Here is a 27,527-nt window from a genome sequence, read left to right as displayed (position 1 = left end):
TTTTTCAATCACATCTTGTTAAATTAAATCCTTTGGTTGCTCTCCAAGAAAATAACCTGCTAGGAGTTGTTCCAGTTCACTGTTGTTGAGTTTTTTCCCTCCCATAAATATTATTTGTTTAGTTTTATTTCAGAGAAATCACTTTGTTCAGAAAAATGCAGAATTCAAGAAAATTGAATTTAATTGTTAGAGACATCTCTTCTTACTGAGCGTTACATAGGAGCATATCAGAACAAAGGTACTGTTAAATGCTATAGAAGATGATAAAGATTTTCTTTCTTCAAAGGTTGAGCTTAGAGACAAAGAAATAGAACGCCTCATGCTAGCATTGGATGGTGGTCGTTCTCATGAAGTTATATCTCTGGAATCAAGAAGTAAAAGCAATGAGAAACTTATTGCCCAATTAAATTTGCAGGTAATAAATTAATTGCTGTTGATTAGTCAAAACAAAAATTACTAGCAATTAAAAAAAAAACCCACAAACAACTTTTAGATCTTCTTTACAAAAGAAAATTCAGTATTAGATAAAAATGAACAAGTTTAATTTACTTTGCTTTTTAGGTGGTAGTTTCTTGTCTAAAGAAATTTCTTGTTTTAAAAGCCAGTTTTTTGTAAAGAATTTAATGTACACACATCTGTGTATAATAATCTGAGAGTATTCAGGAAATTTCTGTATGATACACTGTTTTGACTGAGTTTGAAATGTCTTTCTTTTAAAATGTATATGTGTACATTCCGTTTATGTCTTTGGAACTAACTGGTATATATACTTATCAAGAGCTCTGCAGGTAATCTCATCAGATAGTGGGGAAATCCTCTTAATTCCAATGGTCCTCACCTTTGCAAGAAAATAAGCTTAGGATAAGGATGTTTGTGTTTACTGTGCATGTTAGCATGCGTACATTATTGGTCTCAGATTGAAAATTTCTGCATCTAATATAAGGCAGACTGGAATACAGATGAAGTATAGTCTATCTCTGGATTTATACTATGTGTATTTACCGTTTGGATACTGATTGTGTATGATATACAGGGTCACAGAGCCACGCTTCAGAGCTCAGTAGTTCAGGTTCAGTGATGCAGAAATATGGTATGAGTTATGACTTGGAAGCAGTACTGCTGTTTTCAGGGATCTTGAATTAGTAAGTTGTGCTGAAGATAAATTGATTATACAGAGTGAGCCCAGGCATCTATACTATATTTTCAGAGCTGCATAAAGCAGATTTTGGGCCATCAAGGCTATTTATTCAGGCTTAGTGCCAATCTAACGCTTTTAATCTCTGATAGTAAATGGATTGATGCTATATAGTAGCATTTACGACCATGAAAAGGCTCAGGCTGTCTTCCGTGCCGAGAACCGAACTTCTTTCTGGAGTTTTGAGGAAAGTTATGTGGAGATGGAAGTTCAGCACCTCTGTTAGGTTGAGTTATTTCAGGCTCCCATTTCCCCATATAGTATAATTTATATATATTTTTTCTTCCTCCTCTGTCTCTCTTAACTAAATTTGCATGGAATAGCATAACGGTAAAAACAATATCTCTAGAGCAGGATTTCTGGATTGTTGTGTTTAAGATGCTGACATACTGAAGGCAAGATAGGTCTTGGGAATATGATCTGTAAAGCTTCCTTTTCTGTGAAAGAGTTAACAATGAATCCAAGCCTAGTAAATATATTGGATAGATAGAAGGAACTGTCTTCAAGTCTTGTGAAATCTGAGGAAACATTGAGTACACACTGGGTTTACTGGATTGATGCCCAAGGCAGGTTTCTATACAGCTATTTGTTTTTCAGTGCTTTATTTTCAGGATAAACCTTGGATTTTTGAGCCTATATGAAGAACAATGTAGTAATTCATTCTTCCATCATGCACACTTGTAAAATAATATTTCTGCATGTTGATATTTATTGTTTTCTAAGAACAGAAAGTCTAGCCATTATTAACAGGATATCACTTTTAATATATAGATATAGAGATAGCAGACACCCCTCCTAATCTAAAATATACTACCTAGTTAAATAATGTGTATTAATGTTTTAATGAAAAATATCTTTTAGGTTGAATATCTTCAGCAGTCAAACAAAGAACTTGAAAATCGCATTCAAGACCTCTTGGACACAAAAAAAAATGTGACTAGTGAGGTAGTGCACTTAAGCAATAAAAATGAAGAACTCTGTCAAGAACTGAATGAAATAGACCATTTGGCACAGCAGTTGGAAAGACATAAGGAAATTGTGCTTGAAACTGCAGATAAAGAAATAGGAGAAGCAAAGGTAATCAGTAGTGTTTTACCAGTAGGATCAACTAAGCTGTTAGGTGAAATTTCTCTAATTTGCCTTAATTTTGGCTTCTTTAGCTGCAACAGGATACCTAAAGGAAGATCAAAAATATTTTTTCTGATTTACTTAGTGGCATACGGAATTTCTCACTAGAAGATTAATCACAGTAGTTTTGTCTTACTACTGTGTTAGGTGAGAGTAATTCAGTTAAGAGGCAGTCTGCCTTCCTTCTTCTGTTAGCTCAGTATAAAACACAATTTAGAGCTACTTAAAACTATTGATACATAATAGATGTTTGCAACAGCGAGGAGTGTATGGATAGTTATTTTGTTATGAGGAGCTATGGAGTGATTCATTTAGTTGTTTTGTTCAAAATGAGTGTTTATGGTTAAAGTGTTATTTCAATTCAATTAATATTCATTTATTAACGCAGTCAATTAATAGGAACTTTAATGAATGTGTGAACCTAAAATTTGGCAGATTACAAGGAGCTAATTATACTTTGTTTCCTAAAAAAATCCAATTTCCTTAAGTTTTATAACAAAGGAATTGTTGTTTTGAGTATGTAACTTTATTTTTAAAGTTTGTTTTGTTGACAGAAGGAAATTGAGAGAAAGGACAGTGAAATACAGGATCTTGAAGAAACAATAACGAGGCTTAAATCAGTAAGTAAAAATCCTTCCAGTTGAAATCTTCTTTGTAGTAATTTTATCATACTGTCGTTCACATTTCTTTCATTCATAAAAATTAGCAGTGCTTCATTATTTTTTAAAAATGAAACTTCTATAGTATCTCAAAATTCTATCAAACTAATATAATACCTATAAGAGCTGAAGAAGCTACATCATGTTGTTGCGAAAACAAGCTGGAAGGAATCTCTGTAGGCAGCATGCTTTACTATCCTTACCATGCATTTTGTTATTATTTTTGCTATCGGAAGTTGTAATTGCCATGACACAATCATTTTTACTACAATTTAATAATGATATCGAAGGAGATTTTAATATAGGATCTACTTTGTCTCTTAGTATATGAATAATTACACATTACTTTCCTAGTCAGATACGGAGCTTAATAGACCAGATCAAAGATGTCAATATGACCCATTCCTGAGAGATCTCTTCTCAGTGTGTAATGAGTCGTGTACTAGTTGCATGCAATGTTTTGTTTTAGTGTTTCTAGTGAACTTGAAAACATGAAAATATTTTCAGTGCACCAAATTGTAGGAAATATTTAATGCCATTTGGCATATTAGTTGCAGGATTGAGTTGACCAAGATACAGCATTGTGATCTAGTTTAACACCAATAATATTACTAAGTTCCATTTAAAAATATTTCTTGCCTTAGTTACTACTTTTTCCCATGTTTACATCTCACTGTACTTCTGGTTTGGTTTCTTGGAGTAGCAGCTGAATTAACCAAGTGTGAATCTTGCTTGTTTCACTGCTGATTGCAAACTGTCAGAAGTAATGCTTAAATCAAATCAGTAAGAATTGTTGCCTTTAACAAATGTTACATAAAACGTCAGGATTACATAGAAGTAAACAGCGTTGAAAATTAGTAGCTTAACAAAATGTTAGGTAATTTAACTTTTCTCCAAATGTCTCTATTGGCACTTCTAAATTTTTGTAATATTTATTACTTGAGGAGTTGAGCTCATGTCGTCGACAGAACGAGAGATTGAGTGAAGAACTATTTGGAAAAGCAGATGATAAAGAGAATCTTGAACTACTGCTGAACCAGCTTGAACAAGAAAAACAGAGGCTGACAGAAAAAACAGAGAACTTTGAAATAAAAGGTAAATGATAAAATGTAGATTATCTTCCTTTACTGTAAACCATCTTCCTTTAATTTTTGAAATAGAATGTCTTTTATGTTTAAGATACAATTAATAACACCGAGAGACTAAAAGCACAGATAAATGAAAGAAGTCTGTAGGTCTTCAATCATTGTTTAAGTGAAATATTTTATCTCAAAAGCATGATTGAAAAATTCAGCTTTCACTGTTGAATTGTAGTCCCATGGGGCATCCTAATAGTGATAAGGCAGTTTCTAATACAGTAATTTATTTTATCCCAAACTGTTTTTATTCTGTCTTTCTGAGTGAGTGGCTTCCGACTGTTTCTTAAGACCTTTGTCCAGACCTTAAAAACCTCAAAGGGCAGAGATTCCTCAGTCTTGCTAGGCAACTACTTCCAACATTTATTTATGCTCAGTGTAGAAATGTTTTCTTTCTATTGCTTGTAAAAATAGCTTGATAGATTGCTTTCCTGTAGCAGTTTATCACTCATGTTTCTTGTTTACCCACATCTGTGAAGAAACTGGTTCCATCTTGCCTATAACCTCCTTTTGGTATTGTCTGCTACTCTTGGGGCAATTGTGAGCTGTCTCTTTTATAGGCTGAACAAACCCTGTTCCCTCAGCCATTCCTCACAAGGCAAGTATTCTGCTACTAGACTAGTTTGGATGCCCTTCCCTGCACTCACCCAAGTTTATCAAAATCTTTCCTGTATTACAGGGAACAAAACTGTGTACAGTACTGTAAATGTGACCTAATAAGCCCTAAGTAAAAGGAAATAATCGCATCCCTCAGTCTCCATTTCCACTGACACAGTTCACTCTACTGCTAGGCCTCAACTGGTTCCAAAGCACACTACTGATTCATGTGTAGACAATGGTGAACCAGGACCCCTGCACTGTTTTCAGCAGATCCTGTCCCTGGCCAGTTGCTGGATGTTAGTCTATTCCTAATGCAAATGTCTGACGAAATTAAGCTTTCTTTGTGGTTGTTTTTATTTCTCTTTTGGCAGAACGAGAACTTGTCCTAGAAATAGAAAGAATGAGATTAGAATACGGTATAGCTCTAGGAGACAAATCTCCATCTCGTCTAGATGCATTTGTCAAAACTTTAGAAGATGACAGAGATTATTATAAAAGAGAATTAGAGTATCTTCAGAAAATGATAAAACGAAGACCTAGCCCAAGTCGTAGGAGTCCAGAGAAGGTAACGTTCCTATTGTCAATACAGGCTGGAAAAATTATGGAGTTGCTGTAGATTGATTTAAGGAGCAATCAAATATATTTTCTGTTTTTCACTTTTTTAGATTGCATTCTTAGCATAAAAAGTTAACTGAGAATAACTTCAGTGAGCTTGCTTTTTGTTTCCCTATTCACATTTTACAGTAACGTTGATTTATATATTGATCAATTTGTGTAAAATAAATAAAATTATATGTTAAAGAAACAAAGTTTGAAATATTATTGTTAGCTGGTTTGCTTTTTCTGTTTAACAGTTTGTTCTCATGGTTAAATTATACTAGTAATGCCACATTTCTTGGAATTAAAATGTATTATGTATGTTTTTCATATATTCCTAATCATGTGAGTTCTTTCTCTCTTGTAATACTTAAGTGTCCAATTATTTAATTAGTATATTTTGACCTCAATTTTATTAATCACTTTGCAGAGTGAAGATCTGAGATTGATCACTAGAGAAAGAGATGAGCTACAGTCCATGTTAGACAGATTTGAAAAGCATATGATAGAAATTCAATCCAATGTCAAGCTACTGACTGCAGAAAGAGACAGATTAAATATTCTTTATGAGCAAGTAAGAAGATCTTTATATTTGGCATTGAAATATCCAATTCAAACTTAATCTACTATGGCTTGTTCAAAAAGAAGGAGCTCCACATTATAATAGAAATTGAGGAGTACAGACCTACTAGAAAATATGAAGAATAATAAAATATATGCTTACATATACTTTTTTTTTTTTAACTTGTTAATAAAATTGTGTATACTGATGTTTATGCATTAACTTCAAAGTCATTCTAACGTTCTACTGGCATTTGGAAATGAGAAAGATCAGGAAAAAATCAAAAGAAAGCATGCGAAATTTGGGTAGAGATACAGGCTAGGTAGAAGTTGTAAATAAATTATGAGAAAACAAAGTGAGGTTAGTCTATGCTTGGAACAGCAGAAGGATTCCAGGTATGTTGGCAGTACAAGTTGTTGTGCTCCTCTGTGATTTAAAATGTGTTTTAGTTATCTAGAGAAAAATAGGACTATATAATAGCATTTTTATTGTGATAATAGCATTGGAACTTTCTTTTTGTCATTATCTACATTGTATTAATTGCAATCCACATATGCTAACAACTAATAACTTTTTAAAGTCTCAGAGTGAATTAAACAGACTGAGAAGAGAAGCAAAACATAATTTAGTTTCTCAAAGTCATGTGGGAGAAGATGGAGATGCTTCACTGGCAGACTTTAGAAGACTGATGGCAGAAAAGGAAAGTCTAAGAGAAAAGTTAAAGGTGAGACTATTTTATCTGCATTGCTTACAGTGAGAAAAGGCTTTTAAATGATACCAGGTTTGTGTCTGACTGTCAGTCAAGTTTCACTTTTCAATAACTTATATACCTGTCTGATTTCAAATTCACTTAGCAGAACTGGATGAGTTATCTGAATTGACCTGGTAAACTCAGTTCCTAGGTGGAGTGGCAGTAGGGAAAAGGGGTTGAAGTGTCAGCAGGCAAGTTATGGAATCACTTTGTGTGTAGAGTCTAGATAGCACTGAATATTTTTGTGTATGCGCTGCTTTGAAGATGGTTTTTCTGTCACAAAACTATACGTGCTTGTGACCTTTCTATTGCTCTGCAGCTCTGTAATGTTTCTGCAACAACTCACAAATATTAATTAAATTTAAACCAAACATAAATTTGCATTGTAATTAATCAAACTCTGAATTTATTGTTTTCAAAATCTACTGTGTGTAAATATAACTGCGGCGGTGTATTTTCAGCTATTACTTCAATTATGCTTAGTGAAAATCTATATCTTATTACATGTAAACCAATGCTTTTTCCTCAGATTCAGCAAGAAGCGGCTAACCTTGAAAAATCAAAGATGCAGCATGATATTTCAGTACTGGAAAATAATATCCAACAAGTAAGTCCATTTTTAACAAACAAGTTTTTATTCTAGAATAGGATAGAATTTTTTTTCCCAGCAATTGATTTTTTCAGCTCTTTTCAACTTAGATTTACTTAAAAGCCAAGTTGTGGTAGTTTTCTTCAACAGTAATGTCTTTTTATTTTTTCAATTGCAGTTTGAGTTGGAAAGGTGTGAACTAAAGAGTACAATCTCTATCCTGAAAGAAAGAATAAAGTCTTTGGAAAATGAATTAAAATTGAAGTCCAGTAAACTTATCCAAACATCTGATGATTCTTCTCAACTTAAAGCTGAACTTTGCTCACTTCAGTAAGTCTAATACAAAATACAATCATCTTTCAGTGGCAGTAACATAATTTTACAGAGATAAGGTCTTAGGGAGGACCTTGAGGTAGTTGAAAAAAAAAATCACTTGGTACTGTTTTTATCTTAAGGAAATGTAAGTATGAATAAGGAAAAAATACTGATTTAGTTTTTTTCATACCAAACTCCTGCATGTATTTAATGACCAGAAATACTGGTGCTTTTTATGGCAAACAGTGAATTAAAAATTTCTCCTTCTAAAACTGTTTCCTCCAACAACCATGTTTTCTGTTTGTGAATGTAGCAGAACAGAAAATTCTAAAAGGACTTAGAAATGCAGTTTGCTAAAATGAAGACAGATGTGTTTACAAACTGTAGGAGTGGGACCAAATTGTGCTAATTTTACAGAGTTGTAAATAATACTAAAGATTTTATGCTAAGCATCATTGATACTTGACAGTTGAGTAGTTCTTGGAGAGCCATTCCATAATGGCATCTTGTCTGAGATGTTTTTCTTGTGTCAATTTCTTTCATATGCTAATACTATTCAAAGCATACTACATTTTTGCACATTGGCATCTTATGATCCCTAGGTCCAGTCGGCAGGGAGGATACCTATATATACCTATGTATTTTTGAGTCCTACTTAAACTTGAAGGATCACTGCTGGTCTTTAAAATTGTTTCAGAGCTCTATCAGGTATTTAATTCTGAAGGGACAAGAAAAGGCCTTACAGAATGTGGAAGTAGAAATTTGAATAAATCCGGGCAGACATTTGAAAATCTTGCATTTGATTTAGGTAGAAATGAGAGCCTTGGAGGCAAGGTTATGCTGCAGATCAGATGTTTTGGATGTTTTACAAGTGAAACCAGTGTCTGTCTCCACACTACAACATATTCCATAATATTCCAAATTACTCAAAAGCTATTTGTTGGTAAAACCATTCATGTATTTGTTTGTAAAACTGTGACATAATTCATGGAATTGGAATATCTTGTGAGACTCATTACAATTTTAGCAGAAAGCATCATTACCTATGAAAAGCAGGAGATAAGGAAAAGGGCTGTAGTCATTTTAGTGCTTGGTTCCCCTTTGTTATTGCTCTGTTTAGAGCACCTTTTTGTCTTCTGAAGTTTCATCCTAAATAGAGTAAAAGTAACTTTTACCTGCAGCTGTGTTGTGTTCTGGACTGAAAAAATGAAAAGCTTTTCTAGTAAGAAAAATCAGAGGACCTGAATGTTTCAGCTTACCATGGTAGTTTCACAGAGGTTTCATTGCTCCATTTTGGAATGGTGTTCAGGTGGACTTGCTGCAGGGGTCGAAAGCAAGGAAGTGGTATTGGTCTCAGCAATCTTTAATTGCTATCATATTGTCCCGTCATGAGGTTACGCTGGAACTGTTCCAGAATTTCAAGCAGTTCAAGAGACACAAAGTTGAAGAGTCCAAGTTAAAGAGTTCCCAAATATCTTTCAATTGTATACTGATTTTCCAGCCTCTTAAATGAACAACTTCAGAGGACTGTGGAAGACTTACAGCACCGATTCTCTCTCAAAAAGGATGAACTTCAGTCAGCTCAAGAAGAAATTGTAAAGCTAGAGGAGAAAATAGGTGATCACTAGTTATTTTTACCTTTGTTTCCTGTTTTGAAGACAAGAATACTTACTGTTATATTTATAGATAGGTTAAACCAGAAGAGCACTTCACAGGATGAGGCAGTCAATGTGCTTAGAAGTACTATAAGTGTTTTGGACAAAGAAAAGGATAATCTGCAAGAAACTGTAGATGAAAAAACAGAAAAAATTGCGTGCTTAGATGACAACTTAGCTAACAAGGTATGTGCAGTGAAAGTACTACTCTACGCTCTTTTCTTGGGATTTTCAAAGCTGTTAAGTTTCAGGGAGACATTTTGCCTTGAAGACAAAGGCTGGGTAGAGCTCTAGGCACCGCGTGCGCTCTGTGTTTAGACCTAGGCAATTCCAAGTCATTTGCCAACTCAATAAAATTTTAATTATTATTGTTAACATGTTCCCTAAACACTTCAAGAAAATATTTTTCCCTCTTTGCAGTTTGAGGTATATATTGAGATCCCATCTTTTTTTGGTGACACGACAAGCCTTTCTCAATAAAGAAAAAAAGCTTGGAGATTTGAATGTGCGAAGATGCAATTACTTATTGATGAGTGTTAAAATAAAGGTTTAAATATAAAGCTTTTTAACTTGAGCTATCCTAGAATGTTGCAATAATACCTAGGACAATTTTTTGCTTTTATTTTCATAGGAAAAGACAATTACTCACTTACGGCTAACGCTCTCTGAGCTGGAGTCATCCACGGAGTAAGTAAAAGCTTTCTTCAGATAGTTTCTTTGGTGATTTGGCTTTCTCCAATAAATGTCTTCAGTGGTCTTAAAATGGAAGTAGATGGCAATTCTAATTACTTCAGTGAAAAGGATTTTATTCTGTTTAAGAGACATAAATGAGCATATGCAACAGAGTAAAATGTATACAACTTTTAAAGAGACTCCTGCAATTAAATGGCAGGGTTCTAGGTTACTGTTAAGGCATCAATTATAAATTAACAATTGTTTGTCTATTCTTATTTTTCCAAATTGGTAACATTTCTTAATTCTCAAATAAGAACTGGCTTTTTAGTATTCCAAGTACTCCATTAGGTATTATTAGATTTTTAGATTTACCCAGTTAAAACTCAGCTGATCTCTAATTTTGGTAAGTTAATTCTTCAAGCTTAAGCTACAAGTATAGTCTTTAATAAAATATATTTAGTTAGTTTTTAGCTGTTTCATCTGATCTTTCCATCTTGTCTCTTTTCAAGCATCATTTTTATCATTTTTATATCTTAATGCCACACCCCTAAGTTACGTTTATGCTTAGCTTATGCTTGTTTGCCAGTAAAGAGAGCAAGAATTGTACCATTTAAAAAGAAAAGAAGGAAACAACAACGAAAAACTTCCTGTGTGTATAAAATCCATGTTTGATAATTTTCAATAGTATGCAGTATAGTGTGAGTAGGGGCATCTTAAATAAGACTGTAAAAAATCTCTCACTCAATAGCCAGCTAAAGGACCTCCTGAGCAGCAGAGACCGTGAAATATCTAGCTTACGTCGCCAGCTTGATGCATCCCACACAGAGATTGCAGAAACAGGAAGAGTAAAGGAAATAGCTCTGAAAGAAAATAGGCGACTACAGGATGACCTAGCTACAATGACCAGAGAAAACCAGGTACCAAGTTAGTACATACTGTTGAAGTATTGAATTATTTATTGCTTGCTTGTTGTACAGGACTACTGCTGCATCTTGAGTTTGGATTTAGTATAATTAATTGTTGGCATTTCTTGACTGATGGTGTAGTAGCAGTTACTGGGCAGAAACTACAAAAGCAATTAAGCCAAGAATTTGTAAATGCATGGTCAGTACAATTAGAGATATATAAACAAACGTTCCGTTTAGTCAATCTTCCCAAATTAGAAAAGAAATCTAACTTTCCAGCAGAGAGGTGTACAATCCCTTTCAGTTGCTGACGTCTGAATGCCTTTCCTTGTAAGGTGCATGCTACTAGTGCATAAATTGAATTTCTATCAGTTATAAAATCAAAGTTAAAATAAGATCTTTAATGTCTTGAGGAATTACCTGCTTTCTTAGAGTATCATCATTTATTGAAAGATGAATTCCTTCAAGTTTACGATTTAGGTTAAATAAAATCTCTAAAATAGAAGTGGTTGAGAGGTTCATTGACTGTCATCGTCATTGTGGCATCTACGTCTTGAGATGTCCCCCAGGGTTCAGAAGTTAAAGCAACCGCTGTTGTGTAAGACTCATTCTTTCAAATAACACAAACAGCATATGTAGTGTATGTCCATATGCATGCTTCCCAGTCATCATTGCTCCATCTTTTCTTACTTGGAATTCTCTGTCTGGGATTCACAGCTGAGAGAGGCTGAAATGTGCGCTGTCTTGTTAATCCCTCATTTAAAGTGCTGATGAATAATGAGATTTGTGCACTAATTGATTACTGCTCACTGAAAGTCTCCCAGTTCCAAATGCACGAGGTGGATGTCACCATGCAATAGAATATGCATATGAACAATTTCTAACAAAAAAACCCCAGTGTTTTTAGGGTAAGCAACATTGTTTCATCAGGTTAAACATCAGGAAAGGTAGTTAGTATGCAAATTTGCTTTACAGAGCTTGCCTAAAGTTTTGTTAAAACTCTTCACTGCCCATTCAGTTTGTATAACAATACAGCTATTGATGCTCGTTTTAAGATTCAAATACTTTGTACAGTTTTGGTGCTGAGATACAAATGCTTGTTTGAAATCACTGTAAATGCCTTGTCTGTTAAATCATGTGTTTCCATTCAATCAACTCTACTGAGTCTGAAGCTAAAATGTACATTATAGAAAGGTGTTCTAAGTGATGTAGTACTCTGATTGCTTCTGTAAATCCTGTGTTACAGTATACAGATATTTGCGTGTATTATTGAAATTAGAAATTCCTCCACAGGTATCTAATAAGATGAAGTGTTAAATATCAAACTTCAATGACTAAAGTTTTCCCAGGTAGCTGTGGAAGGCTACCACAAGCAGCCTGACTTAAGCATATTGTAAGTAAGACACACAGTAGAAAGGCTGCCTTTAATATTAACATACTGTGAAAGGAAACACATTTGATAGTCAGGATAAAATGTAGTTGCCTTTTTAGCTCTCCTAGCTTGAGGGACACAGAGCTGAACCTCAGAGAGGGCCAGAGTTAGCAGTTCTAACATCTCAAATAAGTTCCTTGGAGCATTTTTGATGCTTAAATACGGTCTTAATAATACATTTAGTTACTTTACCTTGCAATTTGTCTTTAAAGTAATGTTCTTTTGTTATAAAGTTGGTTTTTGTAGTGATTTGGCACACAAAACCTGCCTCTATCAGGAATGATTTATTTTATGGCTAAAAAAATTCCCAGCTCCCAAACATGCATATATCAAGTTTTCCAAACAATAGGCTGTGTCACCAAAGAAGCTGTAGATTTTATGAATTGATACAATATTCATCGTTCCACATTGTTCTGTGTTTATTCTTGCCTGGAAAGCGTTTTGATATAGCTAAGGTAATAGGAGATACTTTTGAACCCTACAGATCCCAAAGGATTTTGACTAAACTACTTAAAATAGTAAGAATAAAAATAATTGTAAGAATAAAAATAAAAATGTCTGGGGCATATGTAATTACTTTGATTGTCTGATGCACTATTTTGCCTTTATGTAATCATTTTAGGCTGTCAGTTCTGAGCTCGAAGATGCAATACGTGAGAAGGAAGAAATGAAAACTAGAGTTCATAATTATATAACTGAAGTTTCCAGATTTGAGAGTCTGATAGCTTCAAAGGTAAAGATAAAATCTGTAGGCACCCATTGCTGATTTTGGTAACATCATTAGGTTTAGAGTATAACACAGTCTTGTTAGGATAGTATAAACAAATTAAGAAATGTGGAATTTTGTGTCCTGTTCTCTCCTTACCTACTACCCCTCCTTTTTCTTCTTCTTTTTTTTTCTTTCTCTGCTTTATCTGCAATATTTTTAAATTAGTAGTGAATTCATATAAAACTTTGGTTAAATTCTGGCACATCACAATTTCATTGATGTTTCAGTTCCCCATGACACTGGTGAATGACAGACAAATATTTGAATGTTGTCTTACCTTTTGAGTTTTGTGAGTTTTAACAAGTCAACAAGTAAAATATCTGTTATTATATTATGATTATAGACAACAAGCAAGCATGAATTATAGTTTTTAATATTTGAAAAAAGTCTAAAAGAGAAGTTGTCGGTGTAGTTCTTCTGTAAGACATTGTAAAAATAGCGTATTGGAATATTTTCTCTATGGTTGATAAGATTTCGATCTTTTTGCTGTCCTGACAAAACAGTGCTCTTGCTAAATGTATTTTATTCTGATACTTTGATTCGAAAGTGTGAAGTGTGTGAACTAGATCTTATAAATATTTAAAATAGGTAGGCTACTTTTCTTAATTCTATATGAATCAATACCGAATAAGTAGTCAAGACAACACGAACTGGTAAGTTTATGTGAAATTGGCTATAAAAGAATGAGTTTTGATCTGACTTTAATTTGCATTGGCTAGATGAATGTCTGTAAATTCAAACACGATTTACAAGTATAAACTGAAGCACAGAGGAAAAATAAAGGTCAGTAGCTTTGAACCTTCAATTTAACTCTTGCAGCTTAGTTGATAAGAATGTTTATAAATATATGTCATTATGTCCAAAGCTACAAATGTGTTTGCATCTTTGGTGAATGGGAATCCAGTAATTCAAGTCAGGTACCAAGAAACTGTATTTATTAATTCGCCAGTTATGAAAGGTTAGTTTCAGGGATTTGTCACAACATGTGAATGTTGTCTGTGGAGTCAAGAATGTATTTTTCTGCAGTCTTCAGTTGCTTGATCATGAGTTTCTGCATCCGAATGCCCCTATTTTTGTCTGTACCTTCCAAGTTGTGCCAGAAATACAGAAGGATTTCACAAACAATAGCTTTCCTCACTAGATAAATCTGATTCCTACTAGCAGTGTGCTCATCCCGCTGTGCACTGAATGAACAGGATAAAAAAGGAATGGGGCTAAATAAAGAAGAAAAGTTAACCATTGTCTTATAAAGTACACTTGCAGTTGGGCAAAATTAAAATTTATGGGCAGCAGTTATTCTGTCACTGCATATCTTGTATGTGCTTACAAAAGTTTGCAGTTTCATAATTTCATTTGGACTGCTTATGCCCAAATGGGTTATCAGTCTCTCAAGCATTGCTGTAATATACATTTTAATAAGAGTATGATAAGGAAAAGGACCAAAAATGGACTTCTGATGGAATTGCTTGGATAAACTGCTGGGATGAGTGTGGAATGTGACCCTTGACAACACAAAGAGGTTCAAAAGAACCCCTAGCCTGGGAGCTTTAAAACTTATTAGTAACAGCTAAATGTCAATACTTCTATTTAATAAAACTCAGTGCCATCAGCATTTATTTGTCATTTTGTCTTGCAAAAGAAATGATGCCCTTTAGGACTTGCCAAGATAAAAGGATTAAGATGATGGAGAAAGTTTCTACTTTCTGATGAAAAATATATGGGGAGTATTTCATAGGTATGAAAAAAGGCCAAGCACCCTGAAGGTTTGTTGATGATTGCAGAGTGTTTTACTGCTTCACCTAGGAAAAAGAAAACCAAGAATTATTAGAGAAGTTCCGAATGCTCCATACACAAGCTGAGGACTGGGAAATCAAGGCTCATCAGGCTGAAGGGGAAAGCAGCTCAATACGACTTGAACTCCTTTCTGTAGATACGGATCGGAGACATCTTCGAGAGAGAGTAGAACTTCTGGAGAAAGAGATTCAAGAGGTAACAACCAACACAGTGTAGTTCTGTCAAGAAAGTGAGGTGTCAACATACTTTTTCTATTCTTGAACATAAATTAATTATATAACTGCTTCAGCTATGGATGGTGAGTTTTTGAAACAGCAACTGATTCTGGTTAGATAGACTTTTTCCTTCTCTAACCTTCCTTCCCTAGCTTCCCAAAATTAGAATCTCAGGATGTATTTTAAGATCTCTTCTGTAGGGTGGTCATTGTTATTGTCTCTGTAATAAACTTTTATTCAGTTGCTTCAAAATATTTCCATCTATCTTTGTGAGTACTGTGTGAACTTAGTTCTAGATTTTTATCTGAAGCTTTGAATGAAGTGTTTGAAGGATTGGTGGCTAGGTTAAATGCACAAATCTGATAGTGTTTAGTAAGTAGTAGTCCAAATTCCAGAATCAGGATTATAAAGTGCAGTAACCTAAAGCAATAGTTTTAAAATAATGAGGTTTGTATTCCAGAACAGTAACTTCATGGAGATCAAGGAAGTTTTGGAATATGTAAATAGTTCTGGACTGACCATATTTTGTTTCATGCTTTTAATTAGCCAAAAGCAGAATAAGAGACTTAATAATGTAAGATGACTAAAGAAATCAATTGTATTTTGAAGTTTTGAACTTTTAATTCTGTTCTGAAGCTGCATTCCAGCCTCCTTCTGCTCCTGTATAATACATGTATAATTCTTTGAGATGGTGATTTAAAAAGGCAGAGACTATTTATCAGTTGTTCTTAGCTGTGATTTAGAAAGAGAGAAGAAAAATAACGTAATCTAAATTAATTTTTTAGGGAAAGTTAATTTTTGAAGGCTAAAGGAAGTATTAAATAAAAATCTGTTAATCAGGAGATAACTGTTAATATTCCTGAAAAGGTAACCATATTTGTTTTTGTTTAGCATATGATTGCACATCAAGCTTATGAATCTCAGATCTCCTCCATTACAAAAAATATGTCTAAATTGGAAGAGGACATTAAACGTGAACATCAGGATAAGTCCTCCGTGCTGGCTGACCTGACTTCTGTGAGAGAACTTTGTGTTAAGCTTGAAGCTAGCAAAGACCTTTTATCTCGACAGCTTGCATCTAAAAGCATGGATTATGAAAAGGTAAGCAGCAAAAGCAATTCTAATTTTTGTAATAAAGTATCTTTTGCTTTTAATGTTTTTTGTTTTTAATGGTTTTTGAAGAAAAAGAATACATTGCTTCAGAGAACAGTGTTCGTTTACATCAGTTGTTTTTCTGTTTATTGCGCAGATCAGTGTTTTTACTTAGTGATTAGATTGTGTTTTCTCCTGCTGGATTATTCAAGACCTTGAGAATTGTAGGTCTCATCCCCACAGAATTTCTTTATATTGGTAAAATTAATGACAAAAACTGAACAATTCTACAATTTCAGCAAAAATTAGGAAACTAATTGAGCCAGCCTAGTCAAATAAAATCAAGTATAGGATGTACAGTTTTTGTACCTGTGCAAATGCCTACACTTTCCAAGTGCCTACACACTCAATAATCCAGTTTCCAGTAAAACTTTTTGATAGATATTTGAAAATTTCTTAATTAAGTATAGTTTTAAATAATTCTCTGCTTTAATTTGTTTTTCGAGCTCAGTTTTCTTTTCACTTTTATGAAACTTCCAATCAGGTTGTTTTTTACAGCTCTTCAGAAAAGAGAGCTGTGTGTGTTTGTAAACCAGTGTATTAATTATGAATAAAATTTGTGCCCTAGGTTCTAGGTGAATTAGAAGATGTTAAATCAGAAGCAGAGTTGCTGAAAAAGCAGTTATCCAGTGAGAGACTTACAATTCAGAATCTTGAAACATTGCTGGCTACCAGTAGAGATAAAGAATTTCAGAACCATTTGACGTCTCACGAAAAAGATTCAGAAATTCAGTTACTGAAAGACAAGCTAACACTTGCCGAGGGGAAACTGTAAGTCTTAAGTTATATGTTTTACGTGGCCTACATAGAGACTTTTTTTTCTTTATTCTGGCACTCATAGTCAAATTCTTGATGTTCAGTGTGGATGAGTACATTTTTGCAGATAGACCTTTTGGCCAATTGTGGCATTGTTTAGTGAAAGATTTGGATCTTTCATATCACTTTAATTAATAAATCTGGTGGAATTCAGCTTAGCACTAGCAGTGAATTTAAATGAGTTGTAAAATAAACCTTCTCTAAAAGGAAGGTACACCTTGCTAAGTTTGTCTTGAGAATAAGCAGAAATTTCTCTCACTGTTCACAGTATTTACTCCAAAATATTTGCTTTACTTTCTCTGCTGGTCATCATTCTTTCTCACATCAGACTCTTTTTTCATGTCAAAGTCAGATAGGTTATATATTTTTCGTCACATTTATTTGTCTGATATAACTCTCCCATCTTTTCAGTGCAATCACTAAAATCCTTTCCTCCGAGATCAAGGGAAGTGGTCCTTCCCCTCTACTCAGCACTGGTGAGGCCCCACCTGGAGCTCAGTGTCCAGTTCTGGGATCCCCAGTACAAGAGTGACATGGACTTAATGGATTGAGCCCAGTGAAGGGCCACGAAGATAATTAAGGGACTGGGGCATCTCTCCTATGAGGAAAAGGCTGAGAGAGCTCAGACTGCTTATCTTGGAGACCAGAAGGCTCTGGAGAGGATCTTATCTATGTGTATGTAAATAACTGAACAGGAAGGAAGACAGAGCCAGTGTCTGTTCTGTGGTGCCCAGTGACAAGGACAATGGGCAATGAGCACCAGTGGGAGCACAAGAGATTTCTTCTAAACGAGCACTTTCTGACTCTGCCATTGTCATGGTTTTATGATTTTTGTTGTTGGTATTCCACATCATAACATCATGTAGAGTACTGGGAGTTAGAGTTAATGCTCCAGCTCCACAAATTGAGTACTGATACTGATTGCACAGAGGTTGGGGTGTCTCCCTCTTTGGAGTCAGTCAAAAGCCAAAAGAACTGAAACCGATACCTACACTAAATGTAGACAGCACTTTCATTATAACTCTACATAAAATTTCAGTAAACTAAGTTTTGAAGTTTTCATTTTCAGTCTCATCATGATGGTAACACCATTTATTCTCCTGGGGATACATTGGCCAGTGATTGTAGTGGTAACTTTGCACTGAATAGCAAGATGGTGAAATAGCAGCTGAGTGTAGATGAAGAAGAAGCCTGAAGTCAAACTAAATTTCGGAAGAGAATAAACGTAGAACTAATAAACCCAGTTAATAAACACTGCAGTAAGTTGAGAAAGGAAAGTTATGAAGGGAAAGATATGGAAAGTAAAAGGACAGATAATGCTTCCCTATTGTAAGTAGAATATAGCATACCTGAGCTGTCAAAAGATATCTGTGATGACACAAATGTGCAAGAAAATCACTTTGGATTGATGTGTGTAAAGGCTTACTACTGACAATTGATGCCATACCTCAAATAACAGTGATCTGAGTAAAGGTATAGATGATGACACTATCGATCACTCTGTGCATCTCATTGCTTCATGTTTTAGATTTGCTGAATTTTGTTTACTTGAGAAAAAAAGGATTTTAATTTCATACAAAGAATACAAACTAATGGAATGTCCTGACTGTGAAATAAAACATGGAAATTACAAAACAAGGAAAGAATGAGGTTTTCATTTAACATAAATTTAGCTTCTTGCATGCAAAAAAATATAAAGCTTTGTTTAAATTGCTTCATAATATTTCTTTCAAAAGATTTCTTCTGAATGCATTTTAAGGTTCCTTTCTTTATTGCAAATGCCTGTACTCTGTTTATATCAGAGGTTCTTCATCTTTCCAGACTAGTGTTCAGGTATAAGAACTAGTTGCATATACTTCTATTTTCTACTATCCAGTTTGTAGTACTTGGAGTCTAAAGGACTTTAAATGCTCACAACTGTGATTGAAGTATGTGAGAGTTGCAGTTGTGTCTTCTGAAAAATGTAGTGGAGTTGTCAGCTAGAATTGAAATTTTGCAAAAGTTGTGTGTCAATATTTATTAACGTTATTCACATTTTTGGCACTATTCTGCCTGTGCTTCCACTCTGTTTATAAAACAGTTCTGATACAGCCTCTAACTCCAGAAGGATTCTCAAAATTAAGTATAGCTTTGAAGCTCTTCAGTGCCATAATATTAAACTCTGTGAAGAGTGAATAAGTTGTATTACTCAAAGTGCTTTTTTCATAATGGGGTAAATGAGTCACTGAGACTGCAGTCATCATGTACTAAATAAACAGCATATTCAGTAGCTAAACTACTTGATGCTAGCTGGAGATAGTCGCTGTGGAAAGGCCAGATGCCATGTGAAAAATATTGAATCACCATGTAATTTTATTATGTGATGATTGCTGTGCCTAGGGGTTCCAAAATTCTGTTGTTCTTAATCTTCCTTAATTTTTGAGTGACTTAATTCATCATCTCTAATTTTGTTTTAATGTCATTTACATGTACTGACCTCAGAATTCACAAAACTGCTTTCTTTCTTTATCTTACAATAATGAGCTGGGGCTCTGAGTTCTTACCTTCATCCCAGAAATATATGCCAGTTTCTGAAGGACTGCGAATAGCATATCATCGGAGGCAATCCTTGTGCCTTCTGCAACTATTTGCAACTGGCTAGATCAAAATTACTACAGGAATTTTATTGATGAATCCGGAAGACAGGAAAAAATGTTCTGCGTTTCTGGGGGCTCACATCTCTTGAGTATTTTGCATCTCCCTGGAGTCAGAGACCAATGGGTGCCCAGATGTGAAGTCTGATATTGAGCTAGGAATGGAACTGGTTTTCTCAGAACTGTAGTTCAGTGCTTACACAGTGAGCAATGTGTCTTTCCCTTATCTTTCCCTCTCCATAACTGACTTCTGGGCACTCAGCTTCATACTGGCTTTGAAGACATTATGGACGAATACAGCTGTTTAGATGACTCCTTTTACACTTAAGGAGTGACTTTTTCTTGTTGTTCTGTAATGCAATTCAGAGTGTTTTGCAACCAACCACTGAATTGTCCAAACCAGTGATTTGCTGAGAAACATTTTTAATTACGTCACTTAAGATTTTCAGGGCTGCTTTTCTTTTTGATCCTTGTAGTTGAATCAGTTGACCCCAAACTCAGGAGTGTACTTGGCAAACCTGCAGATTTTGCTGGTCTGAGCTTGTATTAATACCAGCTTTATTTAGATGTTATTCAGTTCTGTTCCTTCCTAGACTGATACACTTTTTACTGGAGCCATACCAGTTACGTTTGTGCTTTTTTGTGAATGGCTACTATTTTTTTTTCTTTTTCACTGTGCACATAAAAACGATTTAAAATTGCAACAGAAGGCAGTAAATCAGTAGAATGGCAATGTAATTATTTTGTCTGCTTTTATAGAACATCTCTGCTTACCTTTGCCTGAAAAAGCATATAGTGTGTTGTAGTAAAGATGTAATGAGAGACTTACAGCTTCTCACATCTTTCTCACCTTAGGTTCTTCCACAAACATGCCACTGAGTTGCCTTGGCTCTCCCTGCTTTTAATCTGTCTCTGTGATTTGGTCTGTGTGAAACAGCGTGTTGAGTTTCTATTTTTGTTTTGTTGACTTGCTCTAATTCCTCTGAGCTCCTATCTATCAGCGTTCAAAGAAAACATTGCTTCTGATGGTTTTTTTTTCAGAAGCAGTCATAATAGAGAGGTTTCCATGCTTCGAAGTAAAGTTGCGCAGCTGCAGACTGACTATGATGTTTTAAAAAGACAGCTGACGACTGAAAGATTTGAACGGTAAGAGGCTGTTTTCTTCATATGGAGGGGGTTCTCTTTCTCATTTTGAAAACTGTGGCTTTTTTTAACATGAAAACTGTTATGGAAAATTGTGGTCCTGTTGTCATGCAAAATCTAATTTTCTCATCTGGTGTAAAAATAATAGCTTGAAAATTGCTTAATTAAAAAAGAAAAAAAAAGTACCTGATTTCTGATTTCCTTCCTAAACTTTGTGAATTTACTATTGCATTAAAAAAAAAAAAAATCCATTATCATGAATGTGAGAAGAAACCTGAAAGGCACTGCAAGAAAACAAGACTCTTTGCAAACCATTGTGATAATCGCCAAGGTGAAAAATAAAACATTTTTTCGCTCTGACGTCCTGCAGTAGTGAAGAATTTGCTAACTGAAGTTGCTGTCTGTTGGCAGAGAGCGTGCGATTCAGGAGATGCGTCGACACGGTCTCTCTACGTCGTCATTACGTGCTTCACCTCCTCTCAGTTCTACATTAAGGTCTCCCTCACATTCTCCGGATCGTGCAGTTGCAAGGACAGCTGATCAAGCAGCTGCTGAAAAGTAAGTGATTTGATTTTGTCACTTCATTTCCATTTAAGTTAAATTTAAATGGTTTCTAAATAATACCTTTTTAATTATAGGAAGTTCTTCAACGCTTTAGGTAGTGCTTAGTTCTTTTGTTGTCTTCTACTGTAAAATATTGATTGGAAACAGCAGATGCAAAGTGCTCTCCAAAGACCATATAATGGATTCCCATTCCTGTTTTTGTTAATGGTCTTACATCAGCTGACAGCTCCCAAATATATATTGCCTACTTATTACTGTCATTAATTAGGTCCAAATATACATTGCCAATTTATTAGTTAATATTAATCTTCAAATGACAAATGATTCATATTGAGAGAAATACAATGAAATTCAATAGACACTGCTTAGGAAAAAGTCCAACAAGAATGAATTTGATTCCAACATGTTAGATAAAATATTATCTAAAAGTGCATAAAAATTATTACTGTATCTTGCATTGTTAGTGCTTAAAGGCAATGAATATCTAAGAATATCATCAGAGTCCATAAAAAAGAGGCCTTAATCAGTTTGTTCATTTTTATTATCATTTTTATTCTTCTAGAGAGTATTGTTTTAGATAATGACTGTTACATGTTACAGGCCTCACTGACTTCATGCCCTGTCTTTCCCATACTATGTAATACACTGCAGTGAAGCATGGAAAGACAGGGAGAAGCAGTGATTATTTTGATAAATAGCATATTAAGCAATAGCAGCTTATGGATGTAACTATCTGTCTGCTAGCTCTGAGAAGCAGCATTCCAAACCGATAAGAGTTTAAACTATTTATGTTGGTAGATACGTATGGTCCTGTCCTTAGGCTTGTTTTTGTTAATAAAGCATAGGTTTCCTGAGAACTGAGGTCAGTGTGGCCTGATCCACACTGCCAGCAATTTTTCTTCTTCAAGTTTTTGACAGTGAAACTGAGAAACAAAGATAAAATATTAATGAGGAGGACTAAACAGCAGTTGTCTTTTTCTTTTTCTTTTGCTTTACTGGTAAGCCATTAGGCAAACCTTGTTACATATCAAATCAGCATTTTGCCCAGCAGTCTGTGGATCATTTTTGTATTGTTCTTAAGATAATGGTAGGTAATATATTTCTAAGAATGAACATAATTAGTAGAGTATTGTCCTTATTCTTTCTTGCTTTACAGTTGAATGCAGTTTAGGCCAGATGCTGTACTTGAAGAATACCATGTAGTGAAATATTTTATCCTACTACTGATCCTACTTAGTTTTTACAGTGAGAACTCATTATCATATCCTATCAGCAAATATCCCAATTTCACAAAGTACATGTTTTGAAAGAAAGTATTTTTTAATTCATATGCAAACTAATTTACTGTCTTGTCTTATAAATGTATTTGTGGATTATTACATTAGAATAATCTCTGCATGCCTATCATCATCTTTCAGTCTATCCTCTTATTCCTTCCTGGGAACTTAACACAGGAAAGTGTAACTGTAATTACATTGTTCTGTAACTGTATTCCTGTGATCTGATTTAATCCTCTCAAGAATTTGTCGTCCTCTTCAGCTCACATTTACTTTGTTAAGCACTTGAGCAATAAGTCAATGAAGCGAATAGAGAGTTTTAGATAATATGCTAATGGTTGATACTTAGGAATAACAGAAGAGACTACAAGGAGGCTAATTATTACTACTACTTTATCTTAATTTTCATTAAAATGTAGTAGCATCATTTTGAAATTTCTTTTCTCTCCCCTAGAAACGTGAGCTTCAAGGAGTAACCAGTACTTGAGCAATCAAACATAACATTTCTGTGTTATAAGGACTTACTATTGACAATTATGAAGGCTGACTTGTATTCTACCTCTGTTTTCTTCAAATCAGTGATTACTTTTGTGAAATCTCTGAAAACCTGTGAAGGAATCAACTCTGCAAAATTCTACCCTCCCAGCTGTCTGGGATGACTAGATTTTTGTGGGTTGTTTTGATGGGGTTGGTATCAAGGCTGGCTAGGTTTTGTGACTTTTGCAAACACAATATAATTATATGAAAGAAACAAGTATATGATAATCTCTTGTTTTCTATTATTATTTTATTCCTACTTGCTTCTCTTACATGTTTACAGAAGTTTGTGTATTTTACTGTGAGCTAACAGGAGAATAACATGCATGATTTCCTTAAAAGCACTGAGCCAGTGTATGTTTTATACTGATGATATCCTATGTGTTTGGATTTTTTAACAAGTGTTTTCTCAATACTTTAAATATTGTGAAGAATGTCTGTATATTTTGTGAATGTATTTTGCTTACTGAACATTTTTCTTAATAAAGAATATCAGTTGTTCTTTATTGTTTGTCATATAACTACTCATCTCCTTTTGCTTAGTGCTTACGTACAGTTGAATTTTTAAATATTATCTCAATATTAAATAAAAAGTGAAAACTGGTATTTTAAAAGATGTATTGAAATAAATATTATAAAACTAATTTAAAAGTATATTCAGATTTCCAAATCATATTGGGAGATTAAAAAAATATTATTTTAAAGAGCATAACATCTGGAATCCTTCACACAGCTCAAGCTGTTAGAGAGGTGACACGGATCTTTCTATTATGGCTCATTAGATAAAAGTAGAAAGAGCTAATCTTTAAAATATCTAGTGTACTTAGCAGAAGAGCTACAAAGTTAGACTATGAAGTGTGCTATCAGGATCTTGCAGTATTCTCTTAATGTCCATCTATGCAGGAAATTGTATATCAGATCACTGTTCTACTCCAGAACGTATGGCAGTTGAGGTTGATATGGTGTGTATTCACAGGTGTCATGTGGAGGACTGGAAGTGGGGGAGTTGACTGTTGTGCATCTTTCCATAGACCAACAGGTGGGGCTATGATTGCTTAATGTTTTGAATAATTAAAAAAAAATGTGATTACCAGCTAATATTGAAAGCATCCCTAAAGTGTAAGTAAACAACATGTTAAATAACAAGAAAAATATATTTTTTGCCTTTAGAATTTGTCTATTTTGTGCTATGATTGTTACAGTTGTAAATTATACAGAATATCGGGTTAACTGGAAATATTGTCTCATGTAATTGTAGATAAATGCTAATTGCAAGCTGTATTGATATATTTATTTTTACAGATTGTATTTTGTCAGTTTTGTTACTTAATGTGTCTGTGTATGTATTATATTTTAGTAGTTAAAAACAACTTAGAACACGTTTGGAAGTACCTGAAAATGCTTGTATCATTGTTTAAACATTGGAATTGTTTGTTTTAAAATGTATGCATCCATATTTTTTACTTTTGATGTCTCTCATTTGCCAGTTACAGAAATGGGGGAGGTTGTTGTCTCTTAGGTATGGTTTATCACCATTTGTAAATAAGTCAGTAGTTTTTTTTATGCTAATTTGTTTTCTGCTCTCGGTTCTTTCAGTAGTAGCTCCTGAACACCTTATTTTGCATATGAAGCCTTTAAATTGGAATCTAAATTAAAAAGACAAATGTTCCATCTTATTGACAAACATTTATTCCTACATGAAATTTATGTTTTGTCTTTATTGTTAAAGCCATAACACATTAATAATCCTTCTTATATGACTATCAGCTGTAAAAATCAGTAGATCATGGAGCACAACAGGTACAATAAAGACAATCAGGGTATCATTGCAGTGATTAAAGCCTGTGCAGCTTTCTAAAACAAAAACAATGCTGATATTCAGACATTATTTAACCTTCTGGTGTTATTATTTTGTATACATTTTTGTAAGCAACTGCAATGAAAGAAAAGAAAGAATTATACAACTTTGCATTAAAATCAAATATTTTATTTTTGAAAATACAAAACAAGCCAAAATTTGTAGAAGATTTAAATCAGTGGACTGTCATATGTGAAAGAAATCAAATGTAAGTCAGGGATACGATCAACTCTGCTGGGCTCCATTCAAAGAAGCTTCTGTGCTGTTCTCAACTGCTGAAAGACCAAAAGACCATGGAAGCCTCATGACCTGGTTTAATCATCACCTGGGGTGAGTAGAAAGCAGAGTAGGGCAGACATTAAATCTTACTTAATCTGTTTTCTGTTGTTCTCTACAGTTGGGAATGGAGGAAATGTATTGGAAGAGTAATAAAGGTGAGGCTGTAATTATTGGGGCTGCTTTTTCTACAAAACAAGGCAAGTCAAAAGTGGGGAGAATAAAACTTAATAAAATTTGAAGTGCTTGATTAAACTTACTGTGTTTTTTGAGTGCTGCTTAATTTTTTGTGTCCTACAGTACTGTAGTGGAAATGCTAAGTCATGGACTGAAGCAGTGACTGAGCACCTGGTGGGAAGGCAGGGCCAACCCAGGGGAGCTCAGGTGCAAACAATGCATCTGACTGATGAGAAGGGGTGGAGCCAGGATCCACCCCTTCCCTGATCTCATTTAAGGGTTGGCAGTGGAGGTGAGGGTATCTTCCTGGAGATCCCTGCCTACCTGAGGCCTTCTAAAGGTAAGCAGTTTTTTTCCTTTGTTTCTGTGTCCACAACTGCTGTATTTGGGCTTGTCCTCATTTGCTGCAGCCAAAGGCTTTGCCACCTAGCTATTATTGCTGTACTGTCCATCGTATTATGGTGTTACAAGTGTTGTCCCTAAACTTTAATTTAGATTAACGTAATGTTAAAGAGCAATTACAGAGATTGTTTGGAAAATGCTTTTATTTTTTTGTCATCCCAAATCTGAAAACAGTGATATTTCTATGTGATGCTAATTAAAGAGGGCTAAGTTTAGGATTTCCATCTTTTCACGTAAAATGCTTCATGCAAAAATAGTGCATGTTTGGGAAGGCTGACCTGTTTAAATGCCATTTCTTAAATGAATCTGTATGACCCCAGCTGGAGTGCTGGGATCAGGCTTGGGGTCTGCTCAGGACTAGAGACTGAGGTGCAACACAGTCCTGACTTACCCCAGGTCACTAACTCCTGCAGTGAGATGCATTCTGCAAATCTCTCTGTACCTCAAGAGGACTTGGTGCCGGCAGCAACAAATCACTAAAACGATGAAGTAGTCAGAATATATCTCACATAAGGAGAGACTGACTGAGCTGGGGGTGTTCAGCCTGGGGAAGAAAATGCTTTGGAGGAAATGTGCCTATAAATGCACAGTAGGTGGTGAGACAGTCTTACTGATATCCAGGGAAAGGGCAAAAGTCAGTGGGCACAAATGGAAATATAGGAAACTCCATTTAAATCTTACAATGCGTTTGTTGATGTTGTTTTCCCTCTTCTGTGAGAGTGGTCAAATGGTGAAACAGGCTGTTGGGTGAGGTTGTGGAGTTTCCCTGTCCATGGAGATATTAAAACCTGACAGGCTTCAGTCTTGGACAACTTGCTGTAGCTGGACCTCCTTTGTCTAGTCCCACCCTCTACTCAATTGCTCCCAGGGTCCCACAGCTGCAGCCAGTTTGGTGGCTGATTATTTTCCTGACAGCAGTGTGATTAGTTCAGTCTGTCCATCTTGGAGGAGTGGCTGATGCATCAGAGGGCTGTGCTACCATCCATTAGGGATACCTTGAGGTATCAAGGCATACCTTGAGTCCTGTGTCCAGTTCTTGGCTTCGTAGTTCAAAGATAAACTGGGGCCTGGAGCAACTCCAATCTGGAGCTGTTCAGCCTGGAGGAGACTGAGAGGGGATCTTATCAGTGCTTACAAATATCTAAAGGGTGGGTGTAAAATGGATGGGGTCAGGCTCTTTCCAGTGGTGCCCAGTGACAGGACAAGGGGCAATGGAAACTGGAACAAAGTTCTATATGAACATGAGAAAGAAAGACTTCTTTGAGGGTGACAGTGTACAGGGACGTGTTACCTAGAGAGGTTGCAAAGTCTCCTCTGGTGATACTCAAAACCCACCTGGAAGCTTTCCTGTGCAACCTGCTTTAGCAGGTGGTTGGACTGAATGATCTCCAGAGGTCCTGTCTAGCCTCTCTTGTCCTGTGCTTCTGTCGTATGTAGTGAAATTGTGCTTTATTTTCCATGTTATTTTATTTTTTTTAATTATGAGTATAAAAATCATTGCTATTGCTTCCCCCCCCCCCCCCCCCCCCCCCCTCAGTATTAGATTAATCTACGTTCAGACTGAGGTAGATGGCGTGTTTTGGTATCGATCGTGTTATATTCCCCTCTCCTACTGGTGCATGGGACTAGGTGTGCGTAGTCTGAGCAGAGCTGCCCCACCACAGGCTTCTCAGTGGTCCTTCCACCATGTCAAGGTGATGGGGCAGGAATTAGAC

The 27,527-nt window shown here is 35.1% G+C and overlaps 1 protein-coding gene across 12 annotated transcripts in view; it reads left to right on the top strand.

Annotated features, from left to right (window-relative positions):
- CEP135 (centrosomal protein 135) overlaps nt 1–25,488 on the top strand; it is a 32,556-nt gene extending 7,068 nt beyond the window's left edge. For 2 of the 12 annotated variants that reach the window (XM_025150036.3, XM_004936020.5), the window contains exons 7-26: nt 287–415; nt 2,057–2,272; nt 2,878–2,943; nt 3,927–4,077; nt 5,090–5,283; nt 5,746–5,889; nt 6,458–6,601; nt 7,158–7,235; nt 7,396–7,547; nt 9,034–9,149; nt 9,219–9,373; nt 9,819–9,874; nt 10,611–10,779; nt 12,822–12,932; nt 14,772–14,957; nt 15,869–16,078; nt 16,698–16,900; nt 20,620–20,724; nt 21,133–21,279; nt 24,076–25,488. In XM_025150036.3, coding sequence (XP_025005804.2) covers nt 287–415; nt 2,057–2,272; nt 2,878–2,943; nt 3,927–4,077; nt 5,090–5,283; nt 5,746–5,889; nt 6,458–6,601; nt 7,158–7,235; nt 7,396–7,547; nt 9,034–9,149; nt 9,219–9,373; nt 9,819–9,874; nt 10,611–10,779; nt 12,822–12,932; nt 14,772–14,957; nt 15,869–16,078; nt 16,698–16,900; nt 20,620–20,724; nt 21,133–21,279; nt 24,076–24,109 — 2,766 coding nt within the window. In that variant the 3' untranslated portion in view covers nt 24,110–25,488. The other 10 variants (XM_040700441.2, XM_015285547.4, XM_015285546.4 and 7 more) reach the window with 9 other exon arrangements.
- Nucleotides 25,489–27,527: the final 2,039 nt, after the last annotated feature.

Source organism: Gallus gallus, chromosome 4 (assembly GCF_016699485.2).
Source record: "Gallus gallus isolate bGalGal1 chromosome 4, bGalGal1.mat.broiler.GRCg7b, whole genome shotgun sequence".
Taxonomy (NCBI): domain Eukaryota; kingdom Metazoa; phylum Chordata; class Aves; order Galliformes; family Phasianidae; genus Gallus; species Gallus gallus.
The sequence above is the reverse complement of the archived record's forward strand: the minus strand, read 5'-3'. Positions and strand labels throughout refer to the sequence as shown.